General features: G+C 38.5%; 2 protein-coding genes and 1 long non-coding RNA gene across 4 annotated transcripts; 1 reads left to right on the top strand and 2 right to left on the bottom strand.

Moving 5' to 3' along the window:
• Window positions 1-1,013: 1,013 nt before the first annotated feature.
• On the bottom strand, window positions 1,014-16,348 carry LOC112844890 (uncharacterized). The gene is made up of 3 exons (XM_025904496.1): window positions 16,338-16,348; window positions 12,056-12,062; window positions 1,014-3,619 (listed from the first exon to the last, which is right to left on the bottom strand). Exon 3 carries the CDS (start codon window positions 3,607-3,609, stop codon window positions 2,629-2,631), a length of 981 nt encoding a protein of 326 aa, XP_025760281.1. The 5' UTR covers window positions 3,610-3,619; window positions 12,056-12,062; window positions 16,338-16,348; the 3' UTR covers window positions 1,014-2,628.
• On the bottom strand, window positions 5,643-9,161 carry LOC102081402 (uncharacterized). The gene is made up of 6 exons (XM_005466317.1): window positions 9,102-9,161; window positions 7,516-7,615; window positions 6,957-7,316; window positions 6,601-6,669; window positions 6,346-6,492; window positions 5,643-5,870 (listed from the first exon to the last, which is right to left on the bottom strand). The coding sequence occupies exons 2-6, from the start codon at window positions 7,612-7,614 to the stop codon at window positions 5,643-5,645; spliced, it is 903 nt and encodes a 300-aa protein (XP_005466374.1). The 5' UTR covers window position 7,615; window positions 9,102-9,161.
• LOC102081316 (uncharacterized) lies at window positions 9,560-20,841 on the top strand. Of its 2 annotated transcripts, XR_268613.4 has the most exons (6): window positions 9,560-9,764; window positions 16,011-16,092; window positions 19,129-19,211; window positions 19,332-19,396; window positions 19,618-19,768; window positions 19,861-20,840. It is a non-coding gene; the product is annotated as an uncharacterized LOC102081316 (long non-coding RNA). The 2 variants fall into 2 exon arrangements; XR_268612.4 differs by having other exon boundaries at window positions 19,618-20,841.
• The last annotated feature ends 888 nt before the right edge of the window (window positions 20,842-21,729 follow it).

Below are 21,729 nucleotides of genomic sequence, written 5' to 3' on the forward strand. Positions count from 1 at the left end.
ATGTAGAGTCAACATAAATCAATAACAGGGTACAAATCAGGCACTAGCACAGACAGGATAGAGGCACTAACAGACCAGGAGATTTAGGTAAATACAAAATCTGATGAGACAAAAACAGCAGTAAAATTAATAAAAATAATAATAAATTTAATAAAATCTAATAAAAGATTTAACAGATTAAAATTTAAAAGATTAAAAGGGTGTTAACTGGTCAGGAAAGCCAAGTCAAACAGATATGCTTTTAATCTTGATTTAAAGGATTGGACAGAATCCAAGGCTCGAATAGAAGCAGGGAGGCTATTCCAAAGTTTGGGTGCAGCTGAAGCAAAGGCACGATCGCCTCTGGTCTTCAGTCTAAGCTTAGGTTGGGCCAGAAGTAATTGATCTGATGATCTTAATGCACGACAAGGGGTGTGCAAATTAAGGAGATCAGTGAGGTAGCTGGGTGCAGTGTTATTCAGGATTTTAAACGTGAGTAACAAGATTTTAAACTCAATACGATATTTGATTGGTAACCAGTGTAGATCGACAAGAGCTGGGGTAATGGGGTCAAACTTCCTAGTTCCAGTAAGAAGGCGAGCCGCAGCATTCTGAACGAGTTGCAGCCTTCGAAGAGAGAAGGCTGGGAGACCACAGTAGAGGGAATTACAATAATCTAACCTGGAGGTCACAAAAGCGTGGATAAGTTTTTCCAGGTCCCTATGTGGTATATAATGCTTAGCTTTAGAAATCTGGCGCAGTTGAAAAAAACCAGATTTAACTACAGATGATACTTGCTTATCGAGCTTAAAGGAGCTATCCAAATAAACACCCAGGTTACGCATAGAGTCAGAGAGAGAGTTAGCTAGGGGCCCCAGCAGGGCAACAAGCTGGTCTCGAGGAATATGGCTGTCGAACACCATAACTTCAGTTTTTTTCTCATTTAAAACAAGAGAATTTTCTGACAGCCAATCTTTAACCTCACTCAGGCAATCATACAGAGAGTTCAGTGATGCTGACAAATCATCAGTCAGTTGACAGTAGATTTGAATGTCATCAGCGTAAAAGTGATAGGAAATATTGTATTTTTCAAATATGGAGCCCAAGGGTAGCATATACAAAGAGAATAATAAAGGGCCCAAGACAGACCCCTGGGGCACACCACAGCAGAGAGGGGCAACAGAGGAAGAGTATCCTCCTATCACAACAGAGTAGGATCTGTCAGTGAGGTAAGAATTGAACCAATTAAGGGCAGAACCCTTGATGCCTACAACATGCTCTAGCCTCATCAAGAGTATATTATGATCAACCATGTCAAAGGCTGAAGACAGATCCAGTAAAACTAAAACGGCAGGGCGACCAGAGTCAGCGAATATAAGAAGATCATTATAGACTCTTAGCAGGGCCGTTTCAGTGCTATGGTGAGGCTTAAAACCAGACTGGTATTTGTCTGTGATATTATTTGCAACTAAATAAGCCTGTATTTGGAGAAAGACGGCTTTCTCTAAAATTTTTGATAAAAACGGAAGCTTCGAGATTGGCCTATAATTGGCAGGGTCTTTCTGATCAAAATTACTTTTTTTAAGAACGGGGTGCACTACCGCATGTTTAAAAGCAGTCGGGACACAGCCCACAAACAATGATAAATTCATTAAGAATAAAATGCAAGGCCCAATTTCCTCAAAACCTTCCTTGATAATTCGGGATGGAAGGATATCATGCACAGAATTCGAGTTTCTCAGTTTTTCAATTATTCCCTTAAGAGTGGGGAGTGATAGCAGCTCAAAGTGAGAAAAGGTGGACATGCATCCTAAAACCGGAACGGGATTCAGCACAAGAGAGTGAGAGTGTGAAGCCTTCAGTAATAAAACTTTCCCACTAAAATGATTAAGAAATTGTTCACAGAGAGCCTGAGAGGCCGAACTCAAAGAGTCCGGACAGGGATTTATCACTGAATTAAAAATTTTGAATAACATTCGGGGGTTGTGGCTATTAGTCTCAATAATGTCTGATAGGAAAGCTGCTTTAGCTGCCTTTACGGAGTTCTGGTAGAGAAAGCGGCTCCTACAAAGAATGTCATAGGATATTTGAAGCCTATCTTTTTTCCACCTCCTTTCGGATTGACGGCAGACACGACGTAAAGCTCGTATAGTGTCATTTAGCCATGGTTGATGAGAAGTTCTGGGACGCTTCATCTTTTTAGGGGCCACAATATCTAAGATGGCACAACTGGTGGATAGCATAGCATTGACAAAATCATCAACCAATGGAGGTGTGTAACAGTTTAAGTCAGTGAAGTCTGGATCAGAAAGGGCAAAGTTTAAGAAGGTCGTAATGAAGTTAGCCACAGTCTCAGAATTAATGATACGTACAGGGCGATGACAGCCTTTAGAATTTAAGTCAATTGCACGTAGCTCAACATCAAACATGACCAAAAAATGGTCAGAAATACCAGCATTATCAATGTCCATAGTAGAAATATCCAGTGCATATGAGAGGACCAAATCCAAAGTATGGCCTTTAAGATGAGTTGGTTCCCTGACCCACTGTGTAAGATTAAAAGAGTCAATTAGGGCAAGAAAATCCTTGGCTAGGGGGTCATCTGCACAACAAATATGTATGTTAAAATCACCAGTGATAAGAGCTTGATCATAACTCAATAAAAAAAGAACCTAAGAAGTCAGCAAATTCACAAATAAAAGACCTATTGTATTTAGGTGGTCGATAAATCACAGCACATAAAGTCGCCGGAGGTCCGGCAAGCTCCAATAGTTGGACCTCGAAACTAGAGTAGGTAGGAGAGGGCAGCTGCCGAACTTTAAGTTTGTTTTTAAAAACGGAGGCCACGCCTCCACCTCTTCCCGAGGGCCTCGGTGAACTGAAGAATACACAGTCCGGTGGTAGTAGCTCTGCAAAGGAAGAGGACTCACCAGGACGAATCCAAGTTTCAGTCAATAACAGAGCATCAAGTCGAGAGGTGAGGAAGAGGTCATTTAAGATGAAGGTTTTATTCACCAGCGATCTTACGTTTAATAAAGCCATCCGAGAGATCGGCATCTTATCTCTGCTGGAAGTACGTCTTAGCTGGCTTAGATGCCTGTGCCGTACACCATCACTAGTGGACCCAATCCAAACACGAACAGGCAAAGAGATTACCGGAGAGACCGGACAGGCTTGTTTACCGACCGGACAGATCCAGCGATGGTTGAGCAGCCTGAAGGGTGTTGGATCCCGAGCGGATGGAAGTCGTATAATCCCTGCGGTGGTGAGGGAATTAGTAGCAGCTGATACTTTAAGGTAAGCCTTTAAGCGAACACGAAACCCACTCCGTTTGCCCCGCTTCCTATAGCGCTTCTTAGGCGGGGAGCAGAGAGGGGGACCGTATGAACCAGTGGAAGAGATGATACGTGGAAAGGTAGCGTCTCCCAAATTCCAACCTTGATCCAACCCAGCATAGGGAGGGAAACGAAGATTTAACAGAGTATCCCGGTCATAGGTGATTAATGCATAACCATCTCGGGGGCATAGTGCCAGAAAGATAACAAATAATAAACAAATATCAAGGAAATTGATATCCTTGAGAGATCGACAACAGAGACGAGGACGGCCTGCCGTACACACTGGCGCCATCTTGAATCAGGTGGATCACATCCTAGCAAATTAATAAAACTGTATTAATCCCCCGGGTGGGTTCCTACTTGGTTTTCACACAGCTGACTAAACGTCAAACAAAAAACTGATTAAAAATAAGTTTGAGATGGTCGAGAATTTACGCCTAGATAGCAAGGAGCAGACGCCGAGTTTATTCAACTCCACCGAGACAGCGGTGACGCTAATCAGAAGGCTAGACCGTCCAATTTCCCCAGCCGTTTACTTCCGGCCTACCCGACCTTCCGAGGACCCGGCCCACTGTTGGGTCAGAGGCGGTAAAATGGCTCCTTTAAAGTTGCAGAACCTGCCGCTTCAATTGTACCGCCATGGTTCTAAGATGGCGGCACATTACATACCCTTACAGCCTAAATAATGAGGCGGTTTTAACCGACTGATTTGTTAGAATTAACTGCACCTTCCGTAACAGACTCAGAAATACTAACACGCCGAATGAAGCTAATTTAACAACACAATTAAGTGTAGCATACAGTCAAATGAACCATTGTCATTTCAAACTGGGTCTATAAAAGCGCTAGGCGTTAGCATTGGGTTGTCAGGGCTAGCTTCTCAAAAACTCCTTTAAAATAGAAAATTGACAACTTCTCACTAAAAAAGCAGACATTGTATTGCTTTAATATGACTTATACTTTGACTGGCTTTATAAGTCACTAACAACAACTCGGTGAATCACTCAAACAAATAATAAAGGTTTCAGAGAAGACAAGAGAAGCAGCTTACCGGGAGCGATCCGGGGGAAAGTGGGCGGAGGTTCAGAAGTGAGCCAGAGACGTAAGAAAAAAGAGGCGTTCACTGGTAGTGGGAAATGACATAAAATGGACCTTGAGAACGTAAAAAATGTAATGTAAATGTATATTTAATAATAATCTTACAGTATTTTTTTCCACAGAAAAAAACTAGCAGAAATTATTTTTTTTAAGGTGAATAAATATTTCAAACATGATTATTTAATTTTGAATTAATGATTAAAAGTCATAAATCAATATAAGGTCATTGTGTTAAAATGTGCTGTATTAATATAGATTTATTTAACTGACTGAAGCAATGACAACAGTCTTCTCCTGAACACCAACACCAAGGAGGTGGTAAAGAGTTCACCAGACCTAAAAAAAAAAACCCAAAAAACAATGCAGGACAGTCTGCAAAGATGTCGAGTCAGTCAGACATTGTGAAGAGCAGATGAGGAAGAAGTTGTAATCTAAAATGGAGAACAATAAATACAGCCACCTAAGCATCCAGGACAAGATGAACTGCAGTGAGAGGGTCATCTCACTGCACTGCAGGACTCAGAGGTTCAGGAGGGTCTTTATCCCCATTGCCATGAGGCTTTTTAACAGCAATGTTCTTCACATGTTCTTCTCACATTTATTTCTTTTATTCTAATAAACATTGGTAGTAATCATATGAATTCTGAGCTAAATGGACTTGCCCTGATAGGCTTCAGCCAGCACAGAAGCTAATACACCACAACACTTAGGGAAACTGAAAATGACTGTTATTAATGTTTTCAAACTGTTTAAGAAAAACATATATAATCTTTCAGCCTTCTAAAAAACACACACATAAAAACAGTATTATATGATGTTGAACATACAGATAGGCAGTTGTTGGCCTACAGGAGGAGTGTTCTTTATCAAAGTTTTTAAGTGCTTAAAAAGTCTGTTAAGCTCTGTACAGAGCATGCAATTTAACTGTACATTAGAGAGTGTTTTATAAACCATGTCTTCTGTTTCATTTAATAAACATGAGACTGCTTTATGCATTTTCAGTTATTTATTAGATTTCATCAGATTACAAAACACTTAGCATAAGAATGCAATTGATACTATAACTTTTAAATATTGTTTAAATGAATGAACATAGCAACTTGAACATTTTAAAAAATACAAACAAAACTAAACGAACTATATTTATATATATAGATCTATATATATATATACATATCTATATCTATATATATATCTATATCTATATATATCTATATCTATATATATTTATTCTGGGTTTTTTATGTCTACTATTTGTTTTCCTATGATTTTTACAGCAACGGTGATTGTGTCCTTCTCAAACTCCTCCTCGTAGGGCTTCCACATTTCCTCGTCAATGAAGAGGGTTTCTCCCGTTTGAAGGAGAACCTGCAGCTGAGTGGACTGCAGTGCACTGCACTGCTCTGCAGTGTCCACACCAACTATGGTTATTTCAGTCCTTTCATCTTCCTTTGTCTGTCGATACACAAAAAGCATATATTTAATATGGTAATCACGTCTTGATGCATGCTCAATGATCCATGTAAGTAAATCCCAAAAGGTTGATTCTGTTCGTCTGGACGTAGCATTTTCAAGTGGGAGAAATGTTTGGTCACTCATCCAGGTGACTTCTTCAGTCTCTTTTACCCAGTCTTTTAAACAGTACATTGCATAATGACTCAAACTAGCCCACTGAAGGAACAATAGGCTGGGAGGTCAGTTCATTGGTCAATAATATACAAATTGTCATGGGCACTGATCAAAGATCACAGAAACCTGCAGTCTGCTGAGACTGAAGAAGTCACTTGGATGAGTGATGAAACATTTCTCCCACTTGAAAATGCTACGTCCAGATGAACAGAGTCAATCTTTTGGACCACCTATAATTCTAAACATTTTGGTAAATGACATTGCTATTACATGTTGGTACAAACATATGGCTTCTTCATACCTCAATCTTTGTATACGAAGTCGCCTGGAGCTGTACTCCATAGGCAGAGCGGTGCACTTTGACATGGGAGATCTTTATCTGATCTCCCACATCAATATCAACAACTGCCGCCTCCCTCCACAAGGAGACAGTCATGGTATGCCCATCCTGAAATCACAAAAATGACAGAATGAAAGATTTATTCATTAACTAATAGAAATCTCAAATATGCCTATTTTCACCATTTTCAGTATTACACTTTAGTTGCACCATTACCTGCTTCAGCTGGAGCGTTCGTATGGGCACCACTTGTTTTCCTGAGAAAACTGTCCTCACTGCCGAACACTGAAAATTCAATTAAAATATAATGTCAGTTATAGTGATTGCATAAATCTGTGTCTGTACATCTAGGTGCTTCTTTCCTGACTTACTACATCTATTATTTTATTATTGTTGTTAATGATAAATCTACAACCATCTACAAAATAATATTGGTTGATCTTGTTCTCACAATTTTGTGTTTGTTTGAAAAGAACAATAAAATTATTATTTTTACTATTAAAGACAAAAAAGTAATGGTTTCTTTGAAAACCTAAAGCAATATCAATTCTGATGGAACCACAAATATTTACCTCCACAACCTCCCCTTCCACTGTCATGAGCCCTCCAGATGTTGGGCTCATCTTAAGTGGCGTTGGTGGGGAAGGTGGCTCCAGAAGCTCCTCCGCCTTTTTGACGAGGGCCTCTGAGACTGGAAGGGCAGGAGCTTTAAAAAACTGTGTCTTTGACGTGATGTTGATGAGGTAAGGGGGAGCTTGGCCCCTCAGCTCATGTCCCCTCATCATGTAGGACATGTCCTGTTTCACTTTGGAGGAGAACTCTTCAAATAAAGTGATTTTTACCACTGTTTCACCATCGGTGATTGCGGCCACTTTATTTTTTTTTGTTAGAAGTGGTTTGACCCCTCCATCCTGGATGTCCCAGCTGATCACCTGATAAATACATAAATAAAGAAATGTATTTCTATGATCTTACTCCATAGCCACGTTCATACATGTGAAAGTCTACATCATATGATTGTTGGGGTTTTCTCTGTATTTATTATTGTACAATCTACTGTACAATATAAAGCACCTTAAAGCGACTGTTGTTGTGATTTGATGCTATATAAATAAAATTGAATTGAATCACCTTTAGCTGGTCGCAACATTTTAACACCCGGATGTGAATGGGTGGGGGCCGGAAGTACGGCGTCTCAGGCCGGTTATCGGTCAATTTCCTTAAGGCCATTCTGAAAAAAAAAAAAAAAGCAAAACAAACACATTAACAGGTTCATACATTTCTGCTGGATCCAGTTCTGATAGAATACAGTAACACCTGTTGCTGTCATGTCATCTCTTCACATTTTGATATAAAACAAACACATCATGAACTTCCTCAACCCTAAGTGTGTTTCTGAGGTTCCTGCTCGATATTTACATACCTGAAAACATTTCAATATTTCTGTGAAATCACAAATTATCTTTACAAAATGTTGGTCTGAAAATTAATTTAATGCTTATGAGCCTTCATAAAATACATACCAATATTACAGCACATGTAAGTATATCCAATTCACTCTGGATGGAACGCAGAAAAAAAATCACAATTTTCTTTTCCCCACTTAATTTTTTTCAGATAATAATTAAAATAATTATTAATTAAAATAATACTTGAAAATAGGTTACAGTGGACAATAGAAAACAATGAATCATCATAGGAAGATTATCTGAAAAAGGATTCATGCTCCTGAAGTGAAAAACAGCAACATTACAGACATCTTAAAGATTACCTGCCTGCCTGCCCTTCCCCCTCCCCCAACACACACAGGGCAGGTGCGCACACACACAAACACAAACATAGTGCACCTGCTTGGTCTCTGTGGCTTTAGTTCATATTGGCTCCCCTTTTTAATCATTTGAGCCGATAAAATTATAGAATTACTGTCCCTGCTTTTAGGTCAGTCCCGCCCTCCTTAACTGGGCAGAAAATGGCAATTTATTTGACCAGAAACAGCTCTGTGGGAGATGACCACCACCCTTTGCACCAGGCAGTGGAAACATTGGAGCTGAATAGATTTCTTTTTATATATGTTCCTGTCAACTATTCCTCCTGTCTGCTATCTATATTGTCTTCCGGCACAGTACAATTTCATGACAATACAGGGCTATGAATACGATAAATACTTAGCTATACTCCTATTGGTTACTCAGCTGCTGTATAGAATGGGAAAGTAATTGGCTTGCAAAGTTGGGAGGCGGTTGCTAGGGCAGAGTGCCAGCCTTAAGCAATTTTTTCCTACTAACAGCCCAAACATAAGGTCTTAAAGTTTATAAAACTGTTATAGATCTGGAGGATTTGTCTGATTCTGTAAGATCTTAATATTTCATAAAAAAATAGATGCCATTTTCATGAATACATTCAGATAGTTTTTTCAATTAAATATCCCTGAAACAATAAGTTCATCAAACTATGACACCTACAAATACATTGCTATCAATACTAAATGTGAATTTATCAAAAGTGATTTTTTTTTCTTCGAGAGAAAAATGAAGATACACATATATAAAACATTCGTAGGCCGATAGAAAAGTCAGACCAAATTTTCGGGGTACTTTGACAGTCTTTATATTTACAGGAACTTAAATGGCTAGATTTTTTTTTATCTTTCACTACATTATAATGTGTTGTACATAGTATAAAGGCACTAAAAAAACGGCTCCAATATCAATACTTACGTTTTACGAAGTTCTTAATACCACAAGAGCACAAAGTAGACGAGCTGTGACTGGTTTCTTCAGAAGTTTCTTCAGAAAGACCGGGAAAGGGACCGCTGGTCTTTTATGTTACAAATTTTGATGTAATCTGTTGCCACCCGCCTGATTGGCTAACTATGATTATTGTTTTTCCCAACTGTACTGCCTTGTGTTGATTTTGTCCCTTTAAGGCGGTTTTTGTTGGTGATCAGACCCTATTCTTGTCTAATTTGAATTATGAAATTATCAGTACTATTTTATAAGTCTCAAACTTACAATTTAAAACGTATAAAATTACTGGTCTTTTTATTTTTTATTTTTTATGTAGTTAATGTAGTTATGTAGTTTTTTTAAAGTTCGACTCCTAAAGCCCTGCATGTATTTTTTAGATGAGCTTTTATTTTGAAAGTGGCGATCTCTTTTCCTGGTGTCATGGGAAAGCACGCCCGACAGATCCACGTTACTGCTTGTCCCCGGGACAGAGTGCGGGAAATCAATGCGGTTCAAATACGTTCATGGACGCAGGAGTGCTGATTCCCTCCAGATTTCGCCCGAAGGCGCAGGTTTCAAGGCTGCACACAGTGACTGAGCATCCGAACATTTCAAAATTCAAAGGTTCAAGCTTCAAGGTTTTACTTCAAAAAGGTAAGCCAAACTTGGTCAACACATGACAGGAAAAGGTAAATGTATTAGCTATGTTAAATATAAGTGCCTAATCATGATAGCTTGCTGTAGGGTAAAACACTTAAGGTCAGAAATCTTTACAGTTGTGTTCATTGTAAAGCTGTTGTTTAGGGTATGTTTAAAATAATGTATTATGTAGTTGCACCACCACAGTTATGAAACTGAGAAATGTAATGATGTAAAAGCTATAGCATGGTTGGGGTTTTGGCTTGGTGAGCTTACAGCCTCCTTAAAATCTGTCAGAATTATGTGCAGACAGACTGTTTAATTCATATAACCATTTAATTCAACAAATATATGAAGAAATATGTCAAAGTTAGTATGACTTTAAATATATCATGAACAACATTGATGTAAAGAAAATTTACCAAACTTTACCAAGTATAACTACAACTCCCAGAATGCACTGGACGAGGGACCAGGTTGGGCCTGCTGCTCTGGCCAGCTTACCCATGGGGGCAATGACAGTGGGAGTTTACACGCTAGGAGTTTTTGCAAGCATGCAAAAAAACCCCGCAATAATATCACGGTTTCTTTTAGGCAAAAATCCAATTCTATAGTAAAGAGACACAGCAGAGACTCGGGATGAAGATTTGTATGAGTTTGTAGTGAGCCATCTGCTGAGCAGGGAAATAGCAATACTGACATGCAGTGTTGGGGAGTAACGGAATACATGTACCGCCGTTACGTATTCAGAATACAAAATATGAGTAACTGTATTCCGTTACAGTTACCGTTTAAAAAGGTGGTATTCAGAATACAGTTACTTTGTTGAAATAAATGGAATACACGGCGGTACTTCCCGGTTTCATGTTGTCGCGGGTCAGGACTGTTTGGGTTTGTTTGACAGCTACAGTTAAGCCCATAATTATTCATACCCCTGCCAAATTTTGACTTAAAGTTACTTTTGTTCAACAAGCAAGTTCTTTTTTGAACAGAAATGACACAGGTGTCTCCCCAAAGATAATAAGACGATGTACAAGAGGCATCATTGTGGAAAAAAATATTTCTCAGGTTTTATTTATATCTTAGCAAAAAGTATCATGTCCAGAATTATTCATACCCTTCTCAATAATCAATAGAAAAAAGCCTTTATTGGCTATTACAGCAATCAAACGCTTCCTATAATTGCAGACCAGCTTTTTGCACGTCTCCACAGGCATTTTTGCCCATTCATCTTTAGCAATGAGCTCCAAATCTTTCAGGTTGGAGGGTCTTCTTGCCATCACCCTGATCTTTAGCTCCCTCCACAGATTCTCAATTGGATTCAAGTCAGGACTCTGGCTAGGCCACTGCAAAACGTTACTGGTGTTGTCTGCTAACCATTTCTTCACCACGTTTGCTGTATGTTTTGGGTCATTGTCGTGCTAAAATGTCCACTGGTTCCCAAGGCCAAGTTGTTCTGCAGACTGCCTGATGTTGTTGTTGAGAATCTTCATGTATTGCGCTTTTTTCATGGTGCTGTTTACTGTGATCAGGTTCCCTGGTCCATTGGCTAAAAAACACCCCCAAAGCATTAGGTTCCCACCACCATGTTTGACAGTGGGGATGGTGTTCTTTGGGTTGAAGGCTTCTCCATTTTTATGCCAAATGAAGGCAACATCATTGTGACCAAATAATTCAATTTTTGTTTCATCTGACCATAACACTGAAGACCAGAAACCTTCTTCTTTGTCCAGATGAGCATTTGCAAAGGCCAAATGAGCTTTTGCATGCCTTAGAAGTGCCTGGAGAAGTGGCGTTTTCCTTGGTCTGCATCTGTGGAACCCAACAGTGTCCGTTGGACTGTCTGCCTTGAGACATTGCCACCAGCAGAGCCCAGATTCACCAGAATGGCCTTGGTGGTGATCCTTGGATTCTTTTTCACCTCTCTCACTATTCTCCTGGCCAGCACAGGTTTCACTTTTGGCTTCCGACAACGTCCTCTGAGATTTTCCACAGTGCGAAACATCTTGTATTTTTTAATAATACTTTGCACTGTAGCCACTGGAACTTGAAAACATTTGGATATGGCCTTGTAGCCCATTCCTCACTTGTGAGCAGCCACAATGCACAGCTGCAGGTCCTCAGTGAGTTCCTTTGTCTTAGCCATGAATGTCCACAGACCACCTGCAGAGAGCTGCTATTTTTCACCTGTTGAGTTGATCAAAACAGCTATTTCCAATTAATCAGGGTAATTAGGATGCTTTAGAACAGCTTTGACTATTTGGAATGGATGGAACTTTGGATTTTCCCAGAGACTGTGACAGTTTGTAAAGGGTATGAATAATTCTGGACATGATACTTTTTGCTCAAATGTAAATAAAAGCTGAGAAATATTTTTTTTCCACAATGATGCGTCTTGTACATCATCTTATTATCTTTTGTGAGACGCCTGTGTCATTTCCAGTCAAAAAATAACTTGCTTGTTGAACAAAAGTAACTTTAAGTCAAAATTTGGCAGGGGTATGAATAATTATGGGCTTAACTGTACGTTCTGTTGTTCCAGGCGGCAGCGTTACGGTTGCCATGGTTACAGGGTGACGCGCTCTCTCTCTGCGTGTTTCCTGGGTGAGAGAGCGCTTTTTTGTTGTTGTTGTTGTGCTAAGCTAAAAGGCAGAATGCTACAGGCATAGCTCTAAAGCATGTAGCCTGATGGGCAGTGTAGTCCGTGCTGCAGGGAGAATGGACTACCATACACGTTATGTGTCTGTGAGCGAGGGAGGGAGAGAAAGGAAAAGTCCGAGCTGTCACGGAGCAAAAACGGGAGCTGGAAGCATGTAAATATAATAATAACCACAGCAGCCAAGAAGAGTGCCTGAGGAGCCCATTTGTAAGTAAGCTATTAAGACTCAACTGTACACTGTGTTCGTGTTTTCCTCCGGAAAAAATAAGTTCCGTTGGAGAAGCCTTTCAACGCCTCTCTCTGTCTCCCGCAAGCAAAGTTGACCCAGACAACAAAGTAAAGCTAGTTTTCGGCTACCAGCCCGACACGGAACCCACCGTATTAGCCAGAGGTCCCTTTACTACGTTTCGGAGCCGCGGACCTTCAGTAACAGTAATAAATCACAGCAATAGGACATTCATGTAGTTGTAAACAGCACGATAATATATTAAGTATTCCAAAGTATTCAGAATACGTTACTCTCATTGAGTAACGTAACGGAATACGTTACAGAATACATTTTGGGGCATGTATTCAGTATTCTGTAGTGGAATACATTTTAAAAGTAACCTTCCCAACACTGCTGACATGTATGCTGCACTGACGCTATTTGCAGTCCAGTTACATTTGTAAGAGAAGCTGTAGGTGATATAACATGTTTTCAGTAAATCGCTTACATTTTGCCTGAAAACAGAGCAGACTAAAGAGCTCACTGTCATTGTCCAGAGTTTGATCACTCAGTGTCTATGTTTTGTGATTATTAATATTCTTTGTTTTAATTCTTTTTCTGGTTACTTGTTGTTATTTGCAGTGTTTACATGTTCTCTGTGCATTCCTTGTATTGTGTCTAGTGTTCTTGGTTCTATGTTCATGTTTCCTGTTTTACTTTCGTGAGTCTCGTGCTACGTGCTTGAGTGTAATCTCTTTTGCTTCCTCCTGGTCTCCTCTGATCAGTGTCAGCTGTGTCTCTCTCCTGTGTGATATTTCCATGTTTCCCTCTGTGTGTACATATAGGCTGTTTCCCAATTAAGAGACCGCACGCTTGAAGTACGCGCACTACATGTACTACGTATGGTGAGTACTATAAGTACCAGAAGTGCAGAAGTGAGAGGCTTGTGAAATGGGATGGTCTTGCCTTCCTTGCGCTGTTCAGGTTACCTAGCAACCATGATACTAACTGTGAGAAACGTTTCATACAGCATTGTGTCACATAAATGAAGGAGGAAAAATGTTTTTTTGGTTTTTAATTTTTGTCATGACATCACTTTGATTAGTTGAGTATCTGAGGCTGAGACCACAGGACTGTAAAACATGATAGTTGAGCTTCATTTCTGTACTGAACAGTCATTTAAGATTAGTTAGTAAATAACAATTAGCTAATGTTGTTCATGAGACTAAAGTCATCTCACTGTGGTAATGTAAATATAATATGGCCAATAATATATGTACTGTCAGATTATTATGAATATGATGTAACACTATAGATCAACTTACCTCAGAATATATAAAGCATATAAACAATTACAGCAATATGATGCAACAAACACAGCAGTGCTACTAATCCAAAATACTCAAAGCTTCATAGAACTGAAACAAACATTTATTTTTAGCTCCATTCTGCTGCTGATACATACTTTAGGTTTCTGAATATTAAACTTGTTGCTGCCTTTCATAGTGTGTAACTTGAAGGCCCTGAGTACTTTCTCCCACACTGAAAACACTGGGATGATAACATTATTTGAACATTACCTAATAAGACTGATTCAGGACAGACAATTAGTTATGTTAAACTTTCCTAGCAGTCCTTCACAAACAGGGAACAGTCTGTCTATTCTCTCCATCTGTCAGCTGCTGCTGGCTTTTCCTCCTCCTCTTCCTCACACACTGCTGAGTTTGTCCTGGTGGATCATCAGGGGTGCAAAGCCTCACAGATGATGTGCAGCAGTGGGTCCCTCAGTCTGTCCTCACTCTGGACACTTGCAGTTGTCACACATGGAAATCAAATGTGTGATAAGCTGCAGGATTCAAACACAAGTGTAACTTATAAATACATGTTCATACTTTTATTCCACAATCAGAGAGACAGAAACAGAGAGAGAGTGCAGGACAGACAGACAGGTGACAGTCTCAGGTGTACACACTGCTACAAAACAGCACAAGAGAAGGAGGATTTAGTGTTTGTGTTATTACGAGTGCTAAACAAGAAGAGTTCCCAGATGGTCCAGTGGACACATGTGTGACTCCTGTGATTAAAGCATCTTTCTTTTCAGCTTAACGAGTGAACCGTCAGCTCGTTCAAACACACGTTAAAGTCCGTTTGGCTCGATGCTAATGCATAAAACTTGTTCACAACATGGGTGAGAGTATAGATTATATATATATATATATATATATATATATATATATATATATGTATATATATGTATATATATGTATATATATGTATATATGTATATATATGTATATATATATATATATATATAGATAGATATATAGATATATCTATAGATATATATCTATAGATATATATATAGATAGATATAGATAGATATAGATATATAGATATAGATATATAGATATAGATATATAGATATATAGATATATATCTATATGTGTGTGTGTGTGTCTGTGTATGTATTTAGAAGTAAAGGCTTTAAAACCAAGTTAACGCTGAAAGTACAAACATCACTGATGTCACATAACTTTGCCGACATGTGGCCAATGTTTTAATGTTCTTTGTTAAACATTCGCACATAAATAAGTGACGTCATATTCAGTACTTTCTTCTGACAGTTCACTCTTCGGCCGCTCCCTTCTGCCGTATTTTGTGGCAAAATTATCCACACCCATTGCCGCGCTATGAATTGTGGGATATATGGGACCACGAAGTGTGCACCGGACCACGCTTGATATTTGGGGAAATCGACGGCGCATTTGGAGTACACTTCGAATTGGGACAGCCGTTGTCCCGTGGCGGTGACGTAATCGCACTCAAAATGCATACTTAAAGTGTGCAGTCTCTTAATTGGGACACAGCCATAGTGTGTGTTCACCTCTGTTTGTCGTTAGATTGTCTACGTTCTACGTTCTCTGCTATGTATCAGCCCCTGTGTTTTCTCTGCTGGACATCCCCTCTGAGTTACCACGTCTCAGGTTTTCTAATGATGTTTCATGTGTAGCTTTCCCAGCTTAGGTTTTGTTTTTTCTTTTTTGTCTCTTTCTCCTAATTCCACATGCTTTGCCTCAGTAACTGTAACATTCAGATGACTACTATCCAATTATTTCTCTGATGCTTATGCAAGAAGAGCCTAATAAACTTAAAGCCACAAGACCGTAAATCAGAGGTATAACTGTATGAACTACAAAGTTTAAATGTTTTATCACAATCATAGTGTCCAGCTCACAAACAGCTGATTGTTTTAGCGTTTTCTCAGAAATATCAGATGCAACTAGTGATGTCACAGTGAAAATGAAATAATATTGAACAGTATAGAATCAGTTAGAATTTGCTTAAAATTCTACATGTTTTATTTTTAAAAATTGTGCAACATTTTGTTTTTCAGATGTTTTTGCTGAATTGATCAAGACTGACTGTAAGAGTGTAAACATCGAGTAACTATGATGTTCGAGCCCTCTCAAGAACAGGTAAATAGTCATTTAGAGATTCAATTTGTCCCAGTTACTTTGCCCTACTCTGTCTGTAAAGCTTCACTTTTGTCACACTTCCTGCCTCCAAGAAGCTGAAGTAGAACTCTGCACCAGAACCTTTTTGTGACTTTTGTGACATTTCTGGCAATGGTGTAATTGTTGGTCTTTTGTGAATTCTAAGTAGGTGATTACTGAAAGGCAAGAGAGAAACTGAAGGCATCAGGTGACCTGTGATATGTCAGAGCTACAGAGAGGAATATTTGTGACAAGTATCCAACATTTGGGGAAAAATAGTTTCAAAGGTGCATATTAAACAGGCAAGCTTTCATATTTAGAGGACAAAAACTATTACTTAGTTTTAATAATTATTATGTGGTTAAGTACTGGACTGTGTGCTTTTGAGGCCAAGTCACACAGGGTTTCTTAGCCTAGACTGATGAGTATTTGAAATGTCAGCAATTCTTGATTGTAACACCTTTTATTGTAGTTTTAACACTGATGAATCAGCTTTCATAAATGAAGCAAATGTTTCATTTATCTATATTAATAAGTAATGCTTAGTAGAGTCATCTTTGCTGAATCCAATGGTGAAACATGGAGAATTTCTCCTGTACTCTGAGTAGAGGTAGATTTGGTTAAAAACGATAAAAATAAGTATGGCATTTGACAAAATACTAAAGTGTTTTTGCTTCGCTTTTTGGAATGTTTGTAAGTTGTGCATTAAAAACTTCCCTTTTTAACCAGTGTCAAACAATGACAGGGTGACCAGTGTTGTCATCATCAGGGCAGGCCAGCACAGCAGGAAAAGTGAAATGGCCAGGCTGAGCGTTACAGTGGGATGCAAAAGTTTGGGCAACCTTGTCAATAGTCATTATTTTCTTGTATAAATTCTTGGTTGTTACAATGAAAAATGTCAGTTAAATATATCATATAGGAGACACACACAGTGATATTTGAGAAGTGAAATGAAGTGTATTGGATTTACAGAAAGTGTGCAATATTTTTTAGATAAAATCAGGCAGGTGCATAAATTTGGGCACCACAAAAAAAAGACATGAAGTCAATATTTAATAGATCCGCCTTTTGCAGAAATTACAGCCTCTAAACGCTTCCTGTAGGTTCCAATGAGAGTCTGGATTGTGGTTGAAGGTATTTTGGACCATTCCTCTTTACACAACATCTCTAGTTCATTCAGGTTTGATGGCTTCCGAGCATGGACAGCTCTCTTTAACTCACACCACAGATTTTCAATAATATTCAGGTCTGGGACTGAGATGGCCATTTGAGAACGTTGTACTTGTTCCTCTGCATGAATGCCTTAGTGGATTTTGAGCAGTGTTTCGGGTCGTTGTCTTGTTGAAAGATCCAGCCCCGGCGCAGCTTCAGCTTTGTCACTGATTCCTGGACATTGGTCTCCAGAATCTGCTGATACTGAGTGGAATCCATGTGTCCCTCAACTCTGACAAGATTCCCAGTCCCTGCACTGGCCACACAGCCCCACAGCATGATGGATCCACCATATTTTACTGTAGGTAGCAGGTGTTTTTCTTGGAATGCCGTGTTCTTTTTCCTCAATGCATTACGCCCCTTGTTATGCCCAAATAACTCAATGTTAGTTTCATCAGTCCACAGCACCTTATTCCAGAATGAAGCTGGCTTGTCCAAATGTGCTTTAGCATATCTCAAGTTTGTGCTGTGGGCGGAGAAAAGGCTTCCTCTGCATCACTCTCGCATACAGCATCTCCTTGTGGAAAGTGTGCCGAATGGTTGAACGATGCACATCTGCTGCAAGATGATGTTGTAGGTCTTTGGTGCTGGTCTGTGGCTTGACTCTGAATGTTCTCACCGTTCGTCGCTTCTGTCTATCCCAGATTTTTCTTGGTCACTTTCTTGCCACTTCCAGCCTTAACTTGAACTGAGCCTGTGGTCTTCCATTTTCTCAATATGTTCCTAACTGTGGAAACAAACAGCTTAAATCTCTGAGACAGCTTCCTGTGTCCTTCCCCTAAACCATGATGGTGAACAATCTTTGTCTTCAGGTCATTTGAGAGTTGTTTTGAGCCCCCATGTTGCTGCTCTCCAGAGAAAATGAAAAGAGGAGGGAAACTTACAATTGACCCCCTTAAATACTCTTTCTCATTATTGGATTCACCTGTGTATGTAGGTCAGGGGTCACTGAGCTTACCAAGCCAATTTGAGTTCCAACAATTAGTTCTAAAGGTTTTGGAATCAATAAAATGACAACAGTGCCCAAATTTATCCACCTGCCTGATTTTGTTTAAACAATTATTGCACACTTTCTGTTTATTTCACTTCTCAAATATCACTGGGTGTCTCCTATATGATATATTTAACTGACATTTTTTATTGTAACAATCAATTATTTATACAGGAAAATAATGACTATTAACAATGTTGCCCAAACTTTTGCATCACACTGTAAGTTAGGCATAGGCTGGGTGTTCAGTTCTCACCTGTTCCTGTTAAGGTAGACAAGTCCCCTTATTACCACTGTTTGTCTCACAACCAATACCATTTTTTTTCCTGAAGCCTAAAGCTCACCATATTGTTTTAATTAAACCTGCAGCAATGTGCTTTTTTTTTCTTAACAAAATGGCACATAAGAAAAAGGTTTAATTTTGACACTTAAATTTATTCCCAGAAATAACTTTTAATACTCAGGTAAATTTAATATCAGTTATTTGTACTCAAATGCTATTTATTAAAATTATTTATACTTATATTAGAATGTTACTGTGATAAAGGTATGCTTTTTAGGTACTGTACTCTGTAGGACACTAAGAAAGGACAGTGATCATATTCTGTGAGCCCTGGTAAATAATGCTTGCTCACAGAATTATAAGTGACTTTGACTGTAACTCCTGCTCCATCTTGAGCGCCATCATCTAACCCTGTTGCTACCTGGTGGGTGGCTCTGCCCCTGAAAAAGTGTCTAGCCTTTGTCAGTATGTGTAAGGTGTGTAGCTGGCAATGCAGTGTGTAAGCACACAGTTGTTTTGCCCTTTCAAACAGTACATTTTTCAGAACTGAAGCTGCAGGTTGTATCTTCACACCTGCACTGAGACAGAGCAACAGTGGGACAAATCCAAACAGCAGTAAGTGCTGAGATTCATATTCAGGACTGACCTTTTAATGTTCTTTTATAACCTGTTATAAGTAACATGTATAAGTATTTTTTTTTTCTTTTATATTTGTTATTGCTATTTTTTTTTCAGGGTTTGGAACCAGGGCCAGTTCCATGGATCAATGAACTCAAAGACATTTTTGAATAATGATGCAGGTACAATGTCAAGTTATTATTATTATCCACCAGTGTGTGAATGTGAGAGTGAATGAATAGTGGCATTGTAAAGCGCTTTGGGTGCCTTGAAAAGCGCTATATGAAATCCAATCCATTATTATTATTATTATTATTATTATTATTATTATTATTATTATTATTGCACAGATGACTTTCCCAGTGCCTTGTTTTTATCCTCACATTATTATGGTCCTTTAAAGGAGTACGCTGTACAAGAACTTGGCTGGTGACCCACTTTACATCTCCTTGCTAAACACTGGAGAATCATGCAAAGACATTGATGTAACAAATTGACCTCTTACCACAACCATGGCCTTCAGTGACAAGAAGACCAGTCTTAAGACTGCATTGGTGAGTGTGTTCTCTAACCAGGAGCCCAGATTACCCACAAAATCTGTAAACATTTACCAAGATCCTCCTCTTTACCTGCCACTGCCACTCAGTTAGTACAGGCAAGATCCCACACAGAGTGTGCATGTCTACAGTGAGGAGGAACTCTTCAACCTTGAAAGCTTACTGGTCACAGAGGACATTGTACATAAGATTGAGACAGCAAAACGAGAACAGACAGCTGACCAGGAATGGCATCAGCTCAACAACGCAAGGATCACATCTTCATCTTGTTATGTGAGGGGTGAAATTGTACAGAGAATGCTCTATTTTGAGACATATGTCAGAATACTGGAGAACAAGGAGAACAAAATATTTGACACCATTATTGTGCCCACTCTATCAGATGAGCTATCTGATCTCCAAGTGAACTGTGTAACTTAATTCAGTGAGATCCTTAGCCCAAGCTTTAACCAGGGGTTTGTTTTGCTAATACTTAGGAAGCTGACATGTGCACTGCCAGCAGTCGTTAGAGGGATAATGGTGTCAAATATTTTGCTCTCCTTCATGCTTCTAATTGCTCTCTCCACAGATATCATTAGACGTGCAATGTTCAACACGAATAGTGTGTGCGATGGGATTTGTACTGTGAAAACATTTTATGCTAGTATTCTGACGTGGGCGTCAGAATACTTTCAAAACACATTGGCATCATGGTTCCAGTCATCTCATGAGAGAGAGCCATATCCCAATTGCATTGAATAAGGTGGATCAATTTCATGATGTTCTGCCAATTTTTCACAGTTCAGCAACAGGTAGTTGAGGTAACTTCAGCTTGTTTAGCTTTTATTCAGTGTTTGTGTTATAAATGTCATAAGTCTTATAAGTAATCACATTTTTAACTAGATTATAATATTTTTGCTATTTGTACTGTTATTTATCTGCTAAGCTCCAATATTTTATTATTATGAATTTTCTGCTAAATTATAGTATTTCTGCTACTATGTTACATTTCTAATAAATTATACTATTATACAACTGTCTATTAAGTTATACTGTTGTACCATTTATTCCAAGTTGTTTTATTTGTGCTAAATATTAACATTTCTACTGAATTAAAATAATTCTCATATGTTTTACTATTTTTGCTAAGTTATTGCATTTCTGTTTAGTTGTTATGCTTCTGCAAAATTATTAAAAGTTCAACTACTTTTCAAATACTGACTTCAGCTTTGTCAACTATTTTCAGAAAAAATACAAGAATTTAGGAGAAATAGTATAAGATAACAGAAAGAATATATTTAGCCAAAAATACTTAAACATTACAGAAACACTATGATTTAGAAAAATAGTACAACATAGCAGAAATACTGTGATTTACCAGAGACACTGTGATGAACTATGAATATTGTAATTTTAAATTAATACTATGTTTTAGCACAAATACTATAATTTGACAAAAATACTATCATTTGGCAGAAATACTATGTTTCAGCACAAATACTCTAGTTTAGCACAAATATTATAACATAGCAGAAATACAATTAGATAGCAGAAATGCTATATTTAGAAAGAAAGATATAATATAGTAGAAATACTATGATTTAGCAGAAATACTGTAATCAGCACATATACTGTAACATGACAGAAATTCCTCCACTTAGTAGTAATACTATGACATAAAACAAATGTTATGATTTGGCAAAAATACTATGATTTAGCAGAAATACTATGATTGAGCAGAAGTACTAAGATGTAGTAAAAGTACTTTGATTTAACAGAAATACAATTATGGAGGAGTAATACTTTAAAATGGGAGAAATATTGATACACACACACATACACAGAGCCTAAAGGGAACAGTATTTGTGCCATGGAGTGTTAACAAGAATCTGAGGTCCATATTAGAAAAGCTGCTAAAATCATAAAAGTTTGCAGAATTGTAATAAATGATCAATATGAATTAGTGGTCTGTGACAGTG

Source organism: Oreochromis niloticus, unplaced genomic scaffold (assembly GCF_001858045.2).
Source record: "Oreochromis niloticus isolate F11D_XX unplaced genomic scaffold, O_niloticus_UMD_NMBU tig00001949_pilon, whole genome shotgun sequence".
NCBI classification, from domain to species: Eukaryota; Metazoa; Chordata; class Actinopteri; order Cichliformes; family Cichlidae; genus Oreochromis; species Oreochromis niloticus.

Excerpts from the sequence above, each read along its gene's own strand:
- LOC112844890 (XM_025904496.1), bottom strand. The coding sequence starts at position 3,609 with ATGGCGCCAGTGTGTACGGCAGGCCGTCCTCGTCTCTGTTGTCGATCT.
- LOC102081402 (XM_005466317.1), bottom strand. The coding sequence starts at position 7,614 with ATGGCCTTAAGGAAATTGACCGATAACCGGCCTGAGACGCCGTACTTC. Across the intron at positions 7,317-7,515 it reads AATGTTGCGACCAGCTAAAG|GTGATCAGCTGGGACATCCA; the intron begins GTGATTCAATTC and ends TGTATTTATCAG. Across the intron at positions 6,493-6,600 it reads GAACGCTCCAGCTGAAGCAG|GATGGGCATACCATGACTGT; the intron begins GTAATGGTGCAA and ends TTGTGATTTCAG.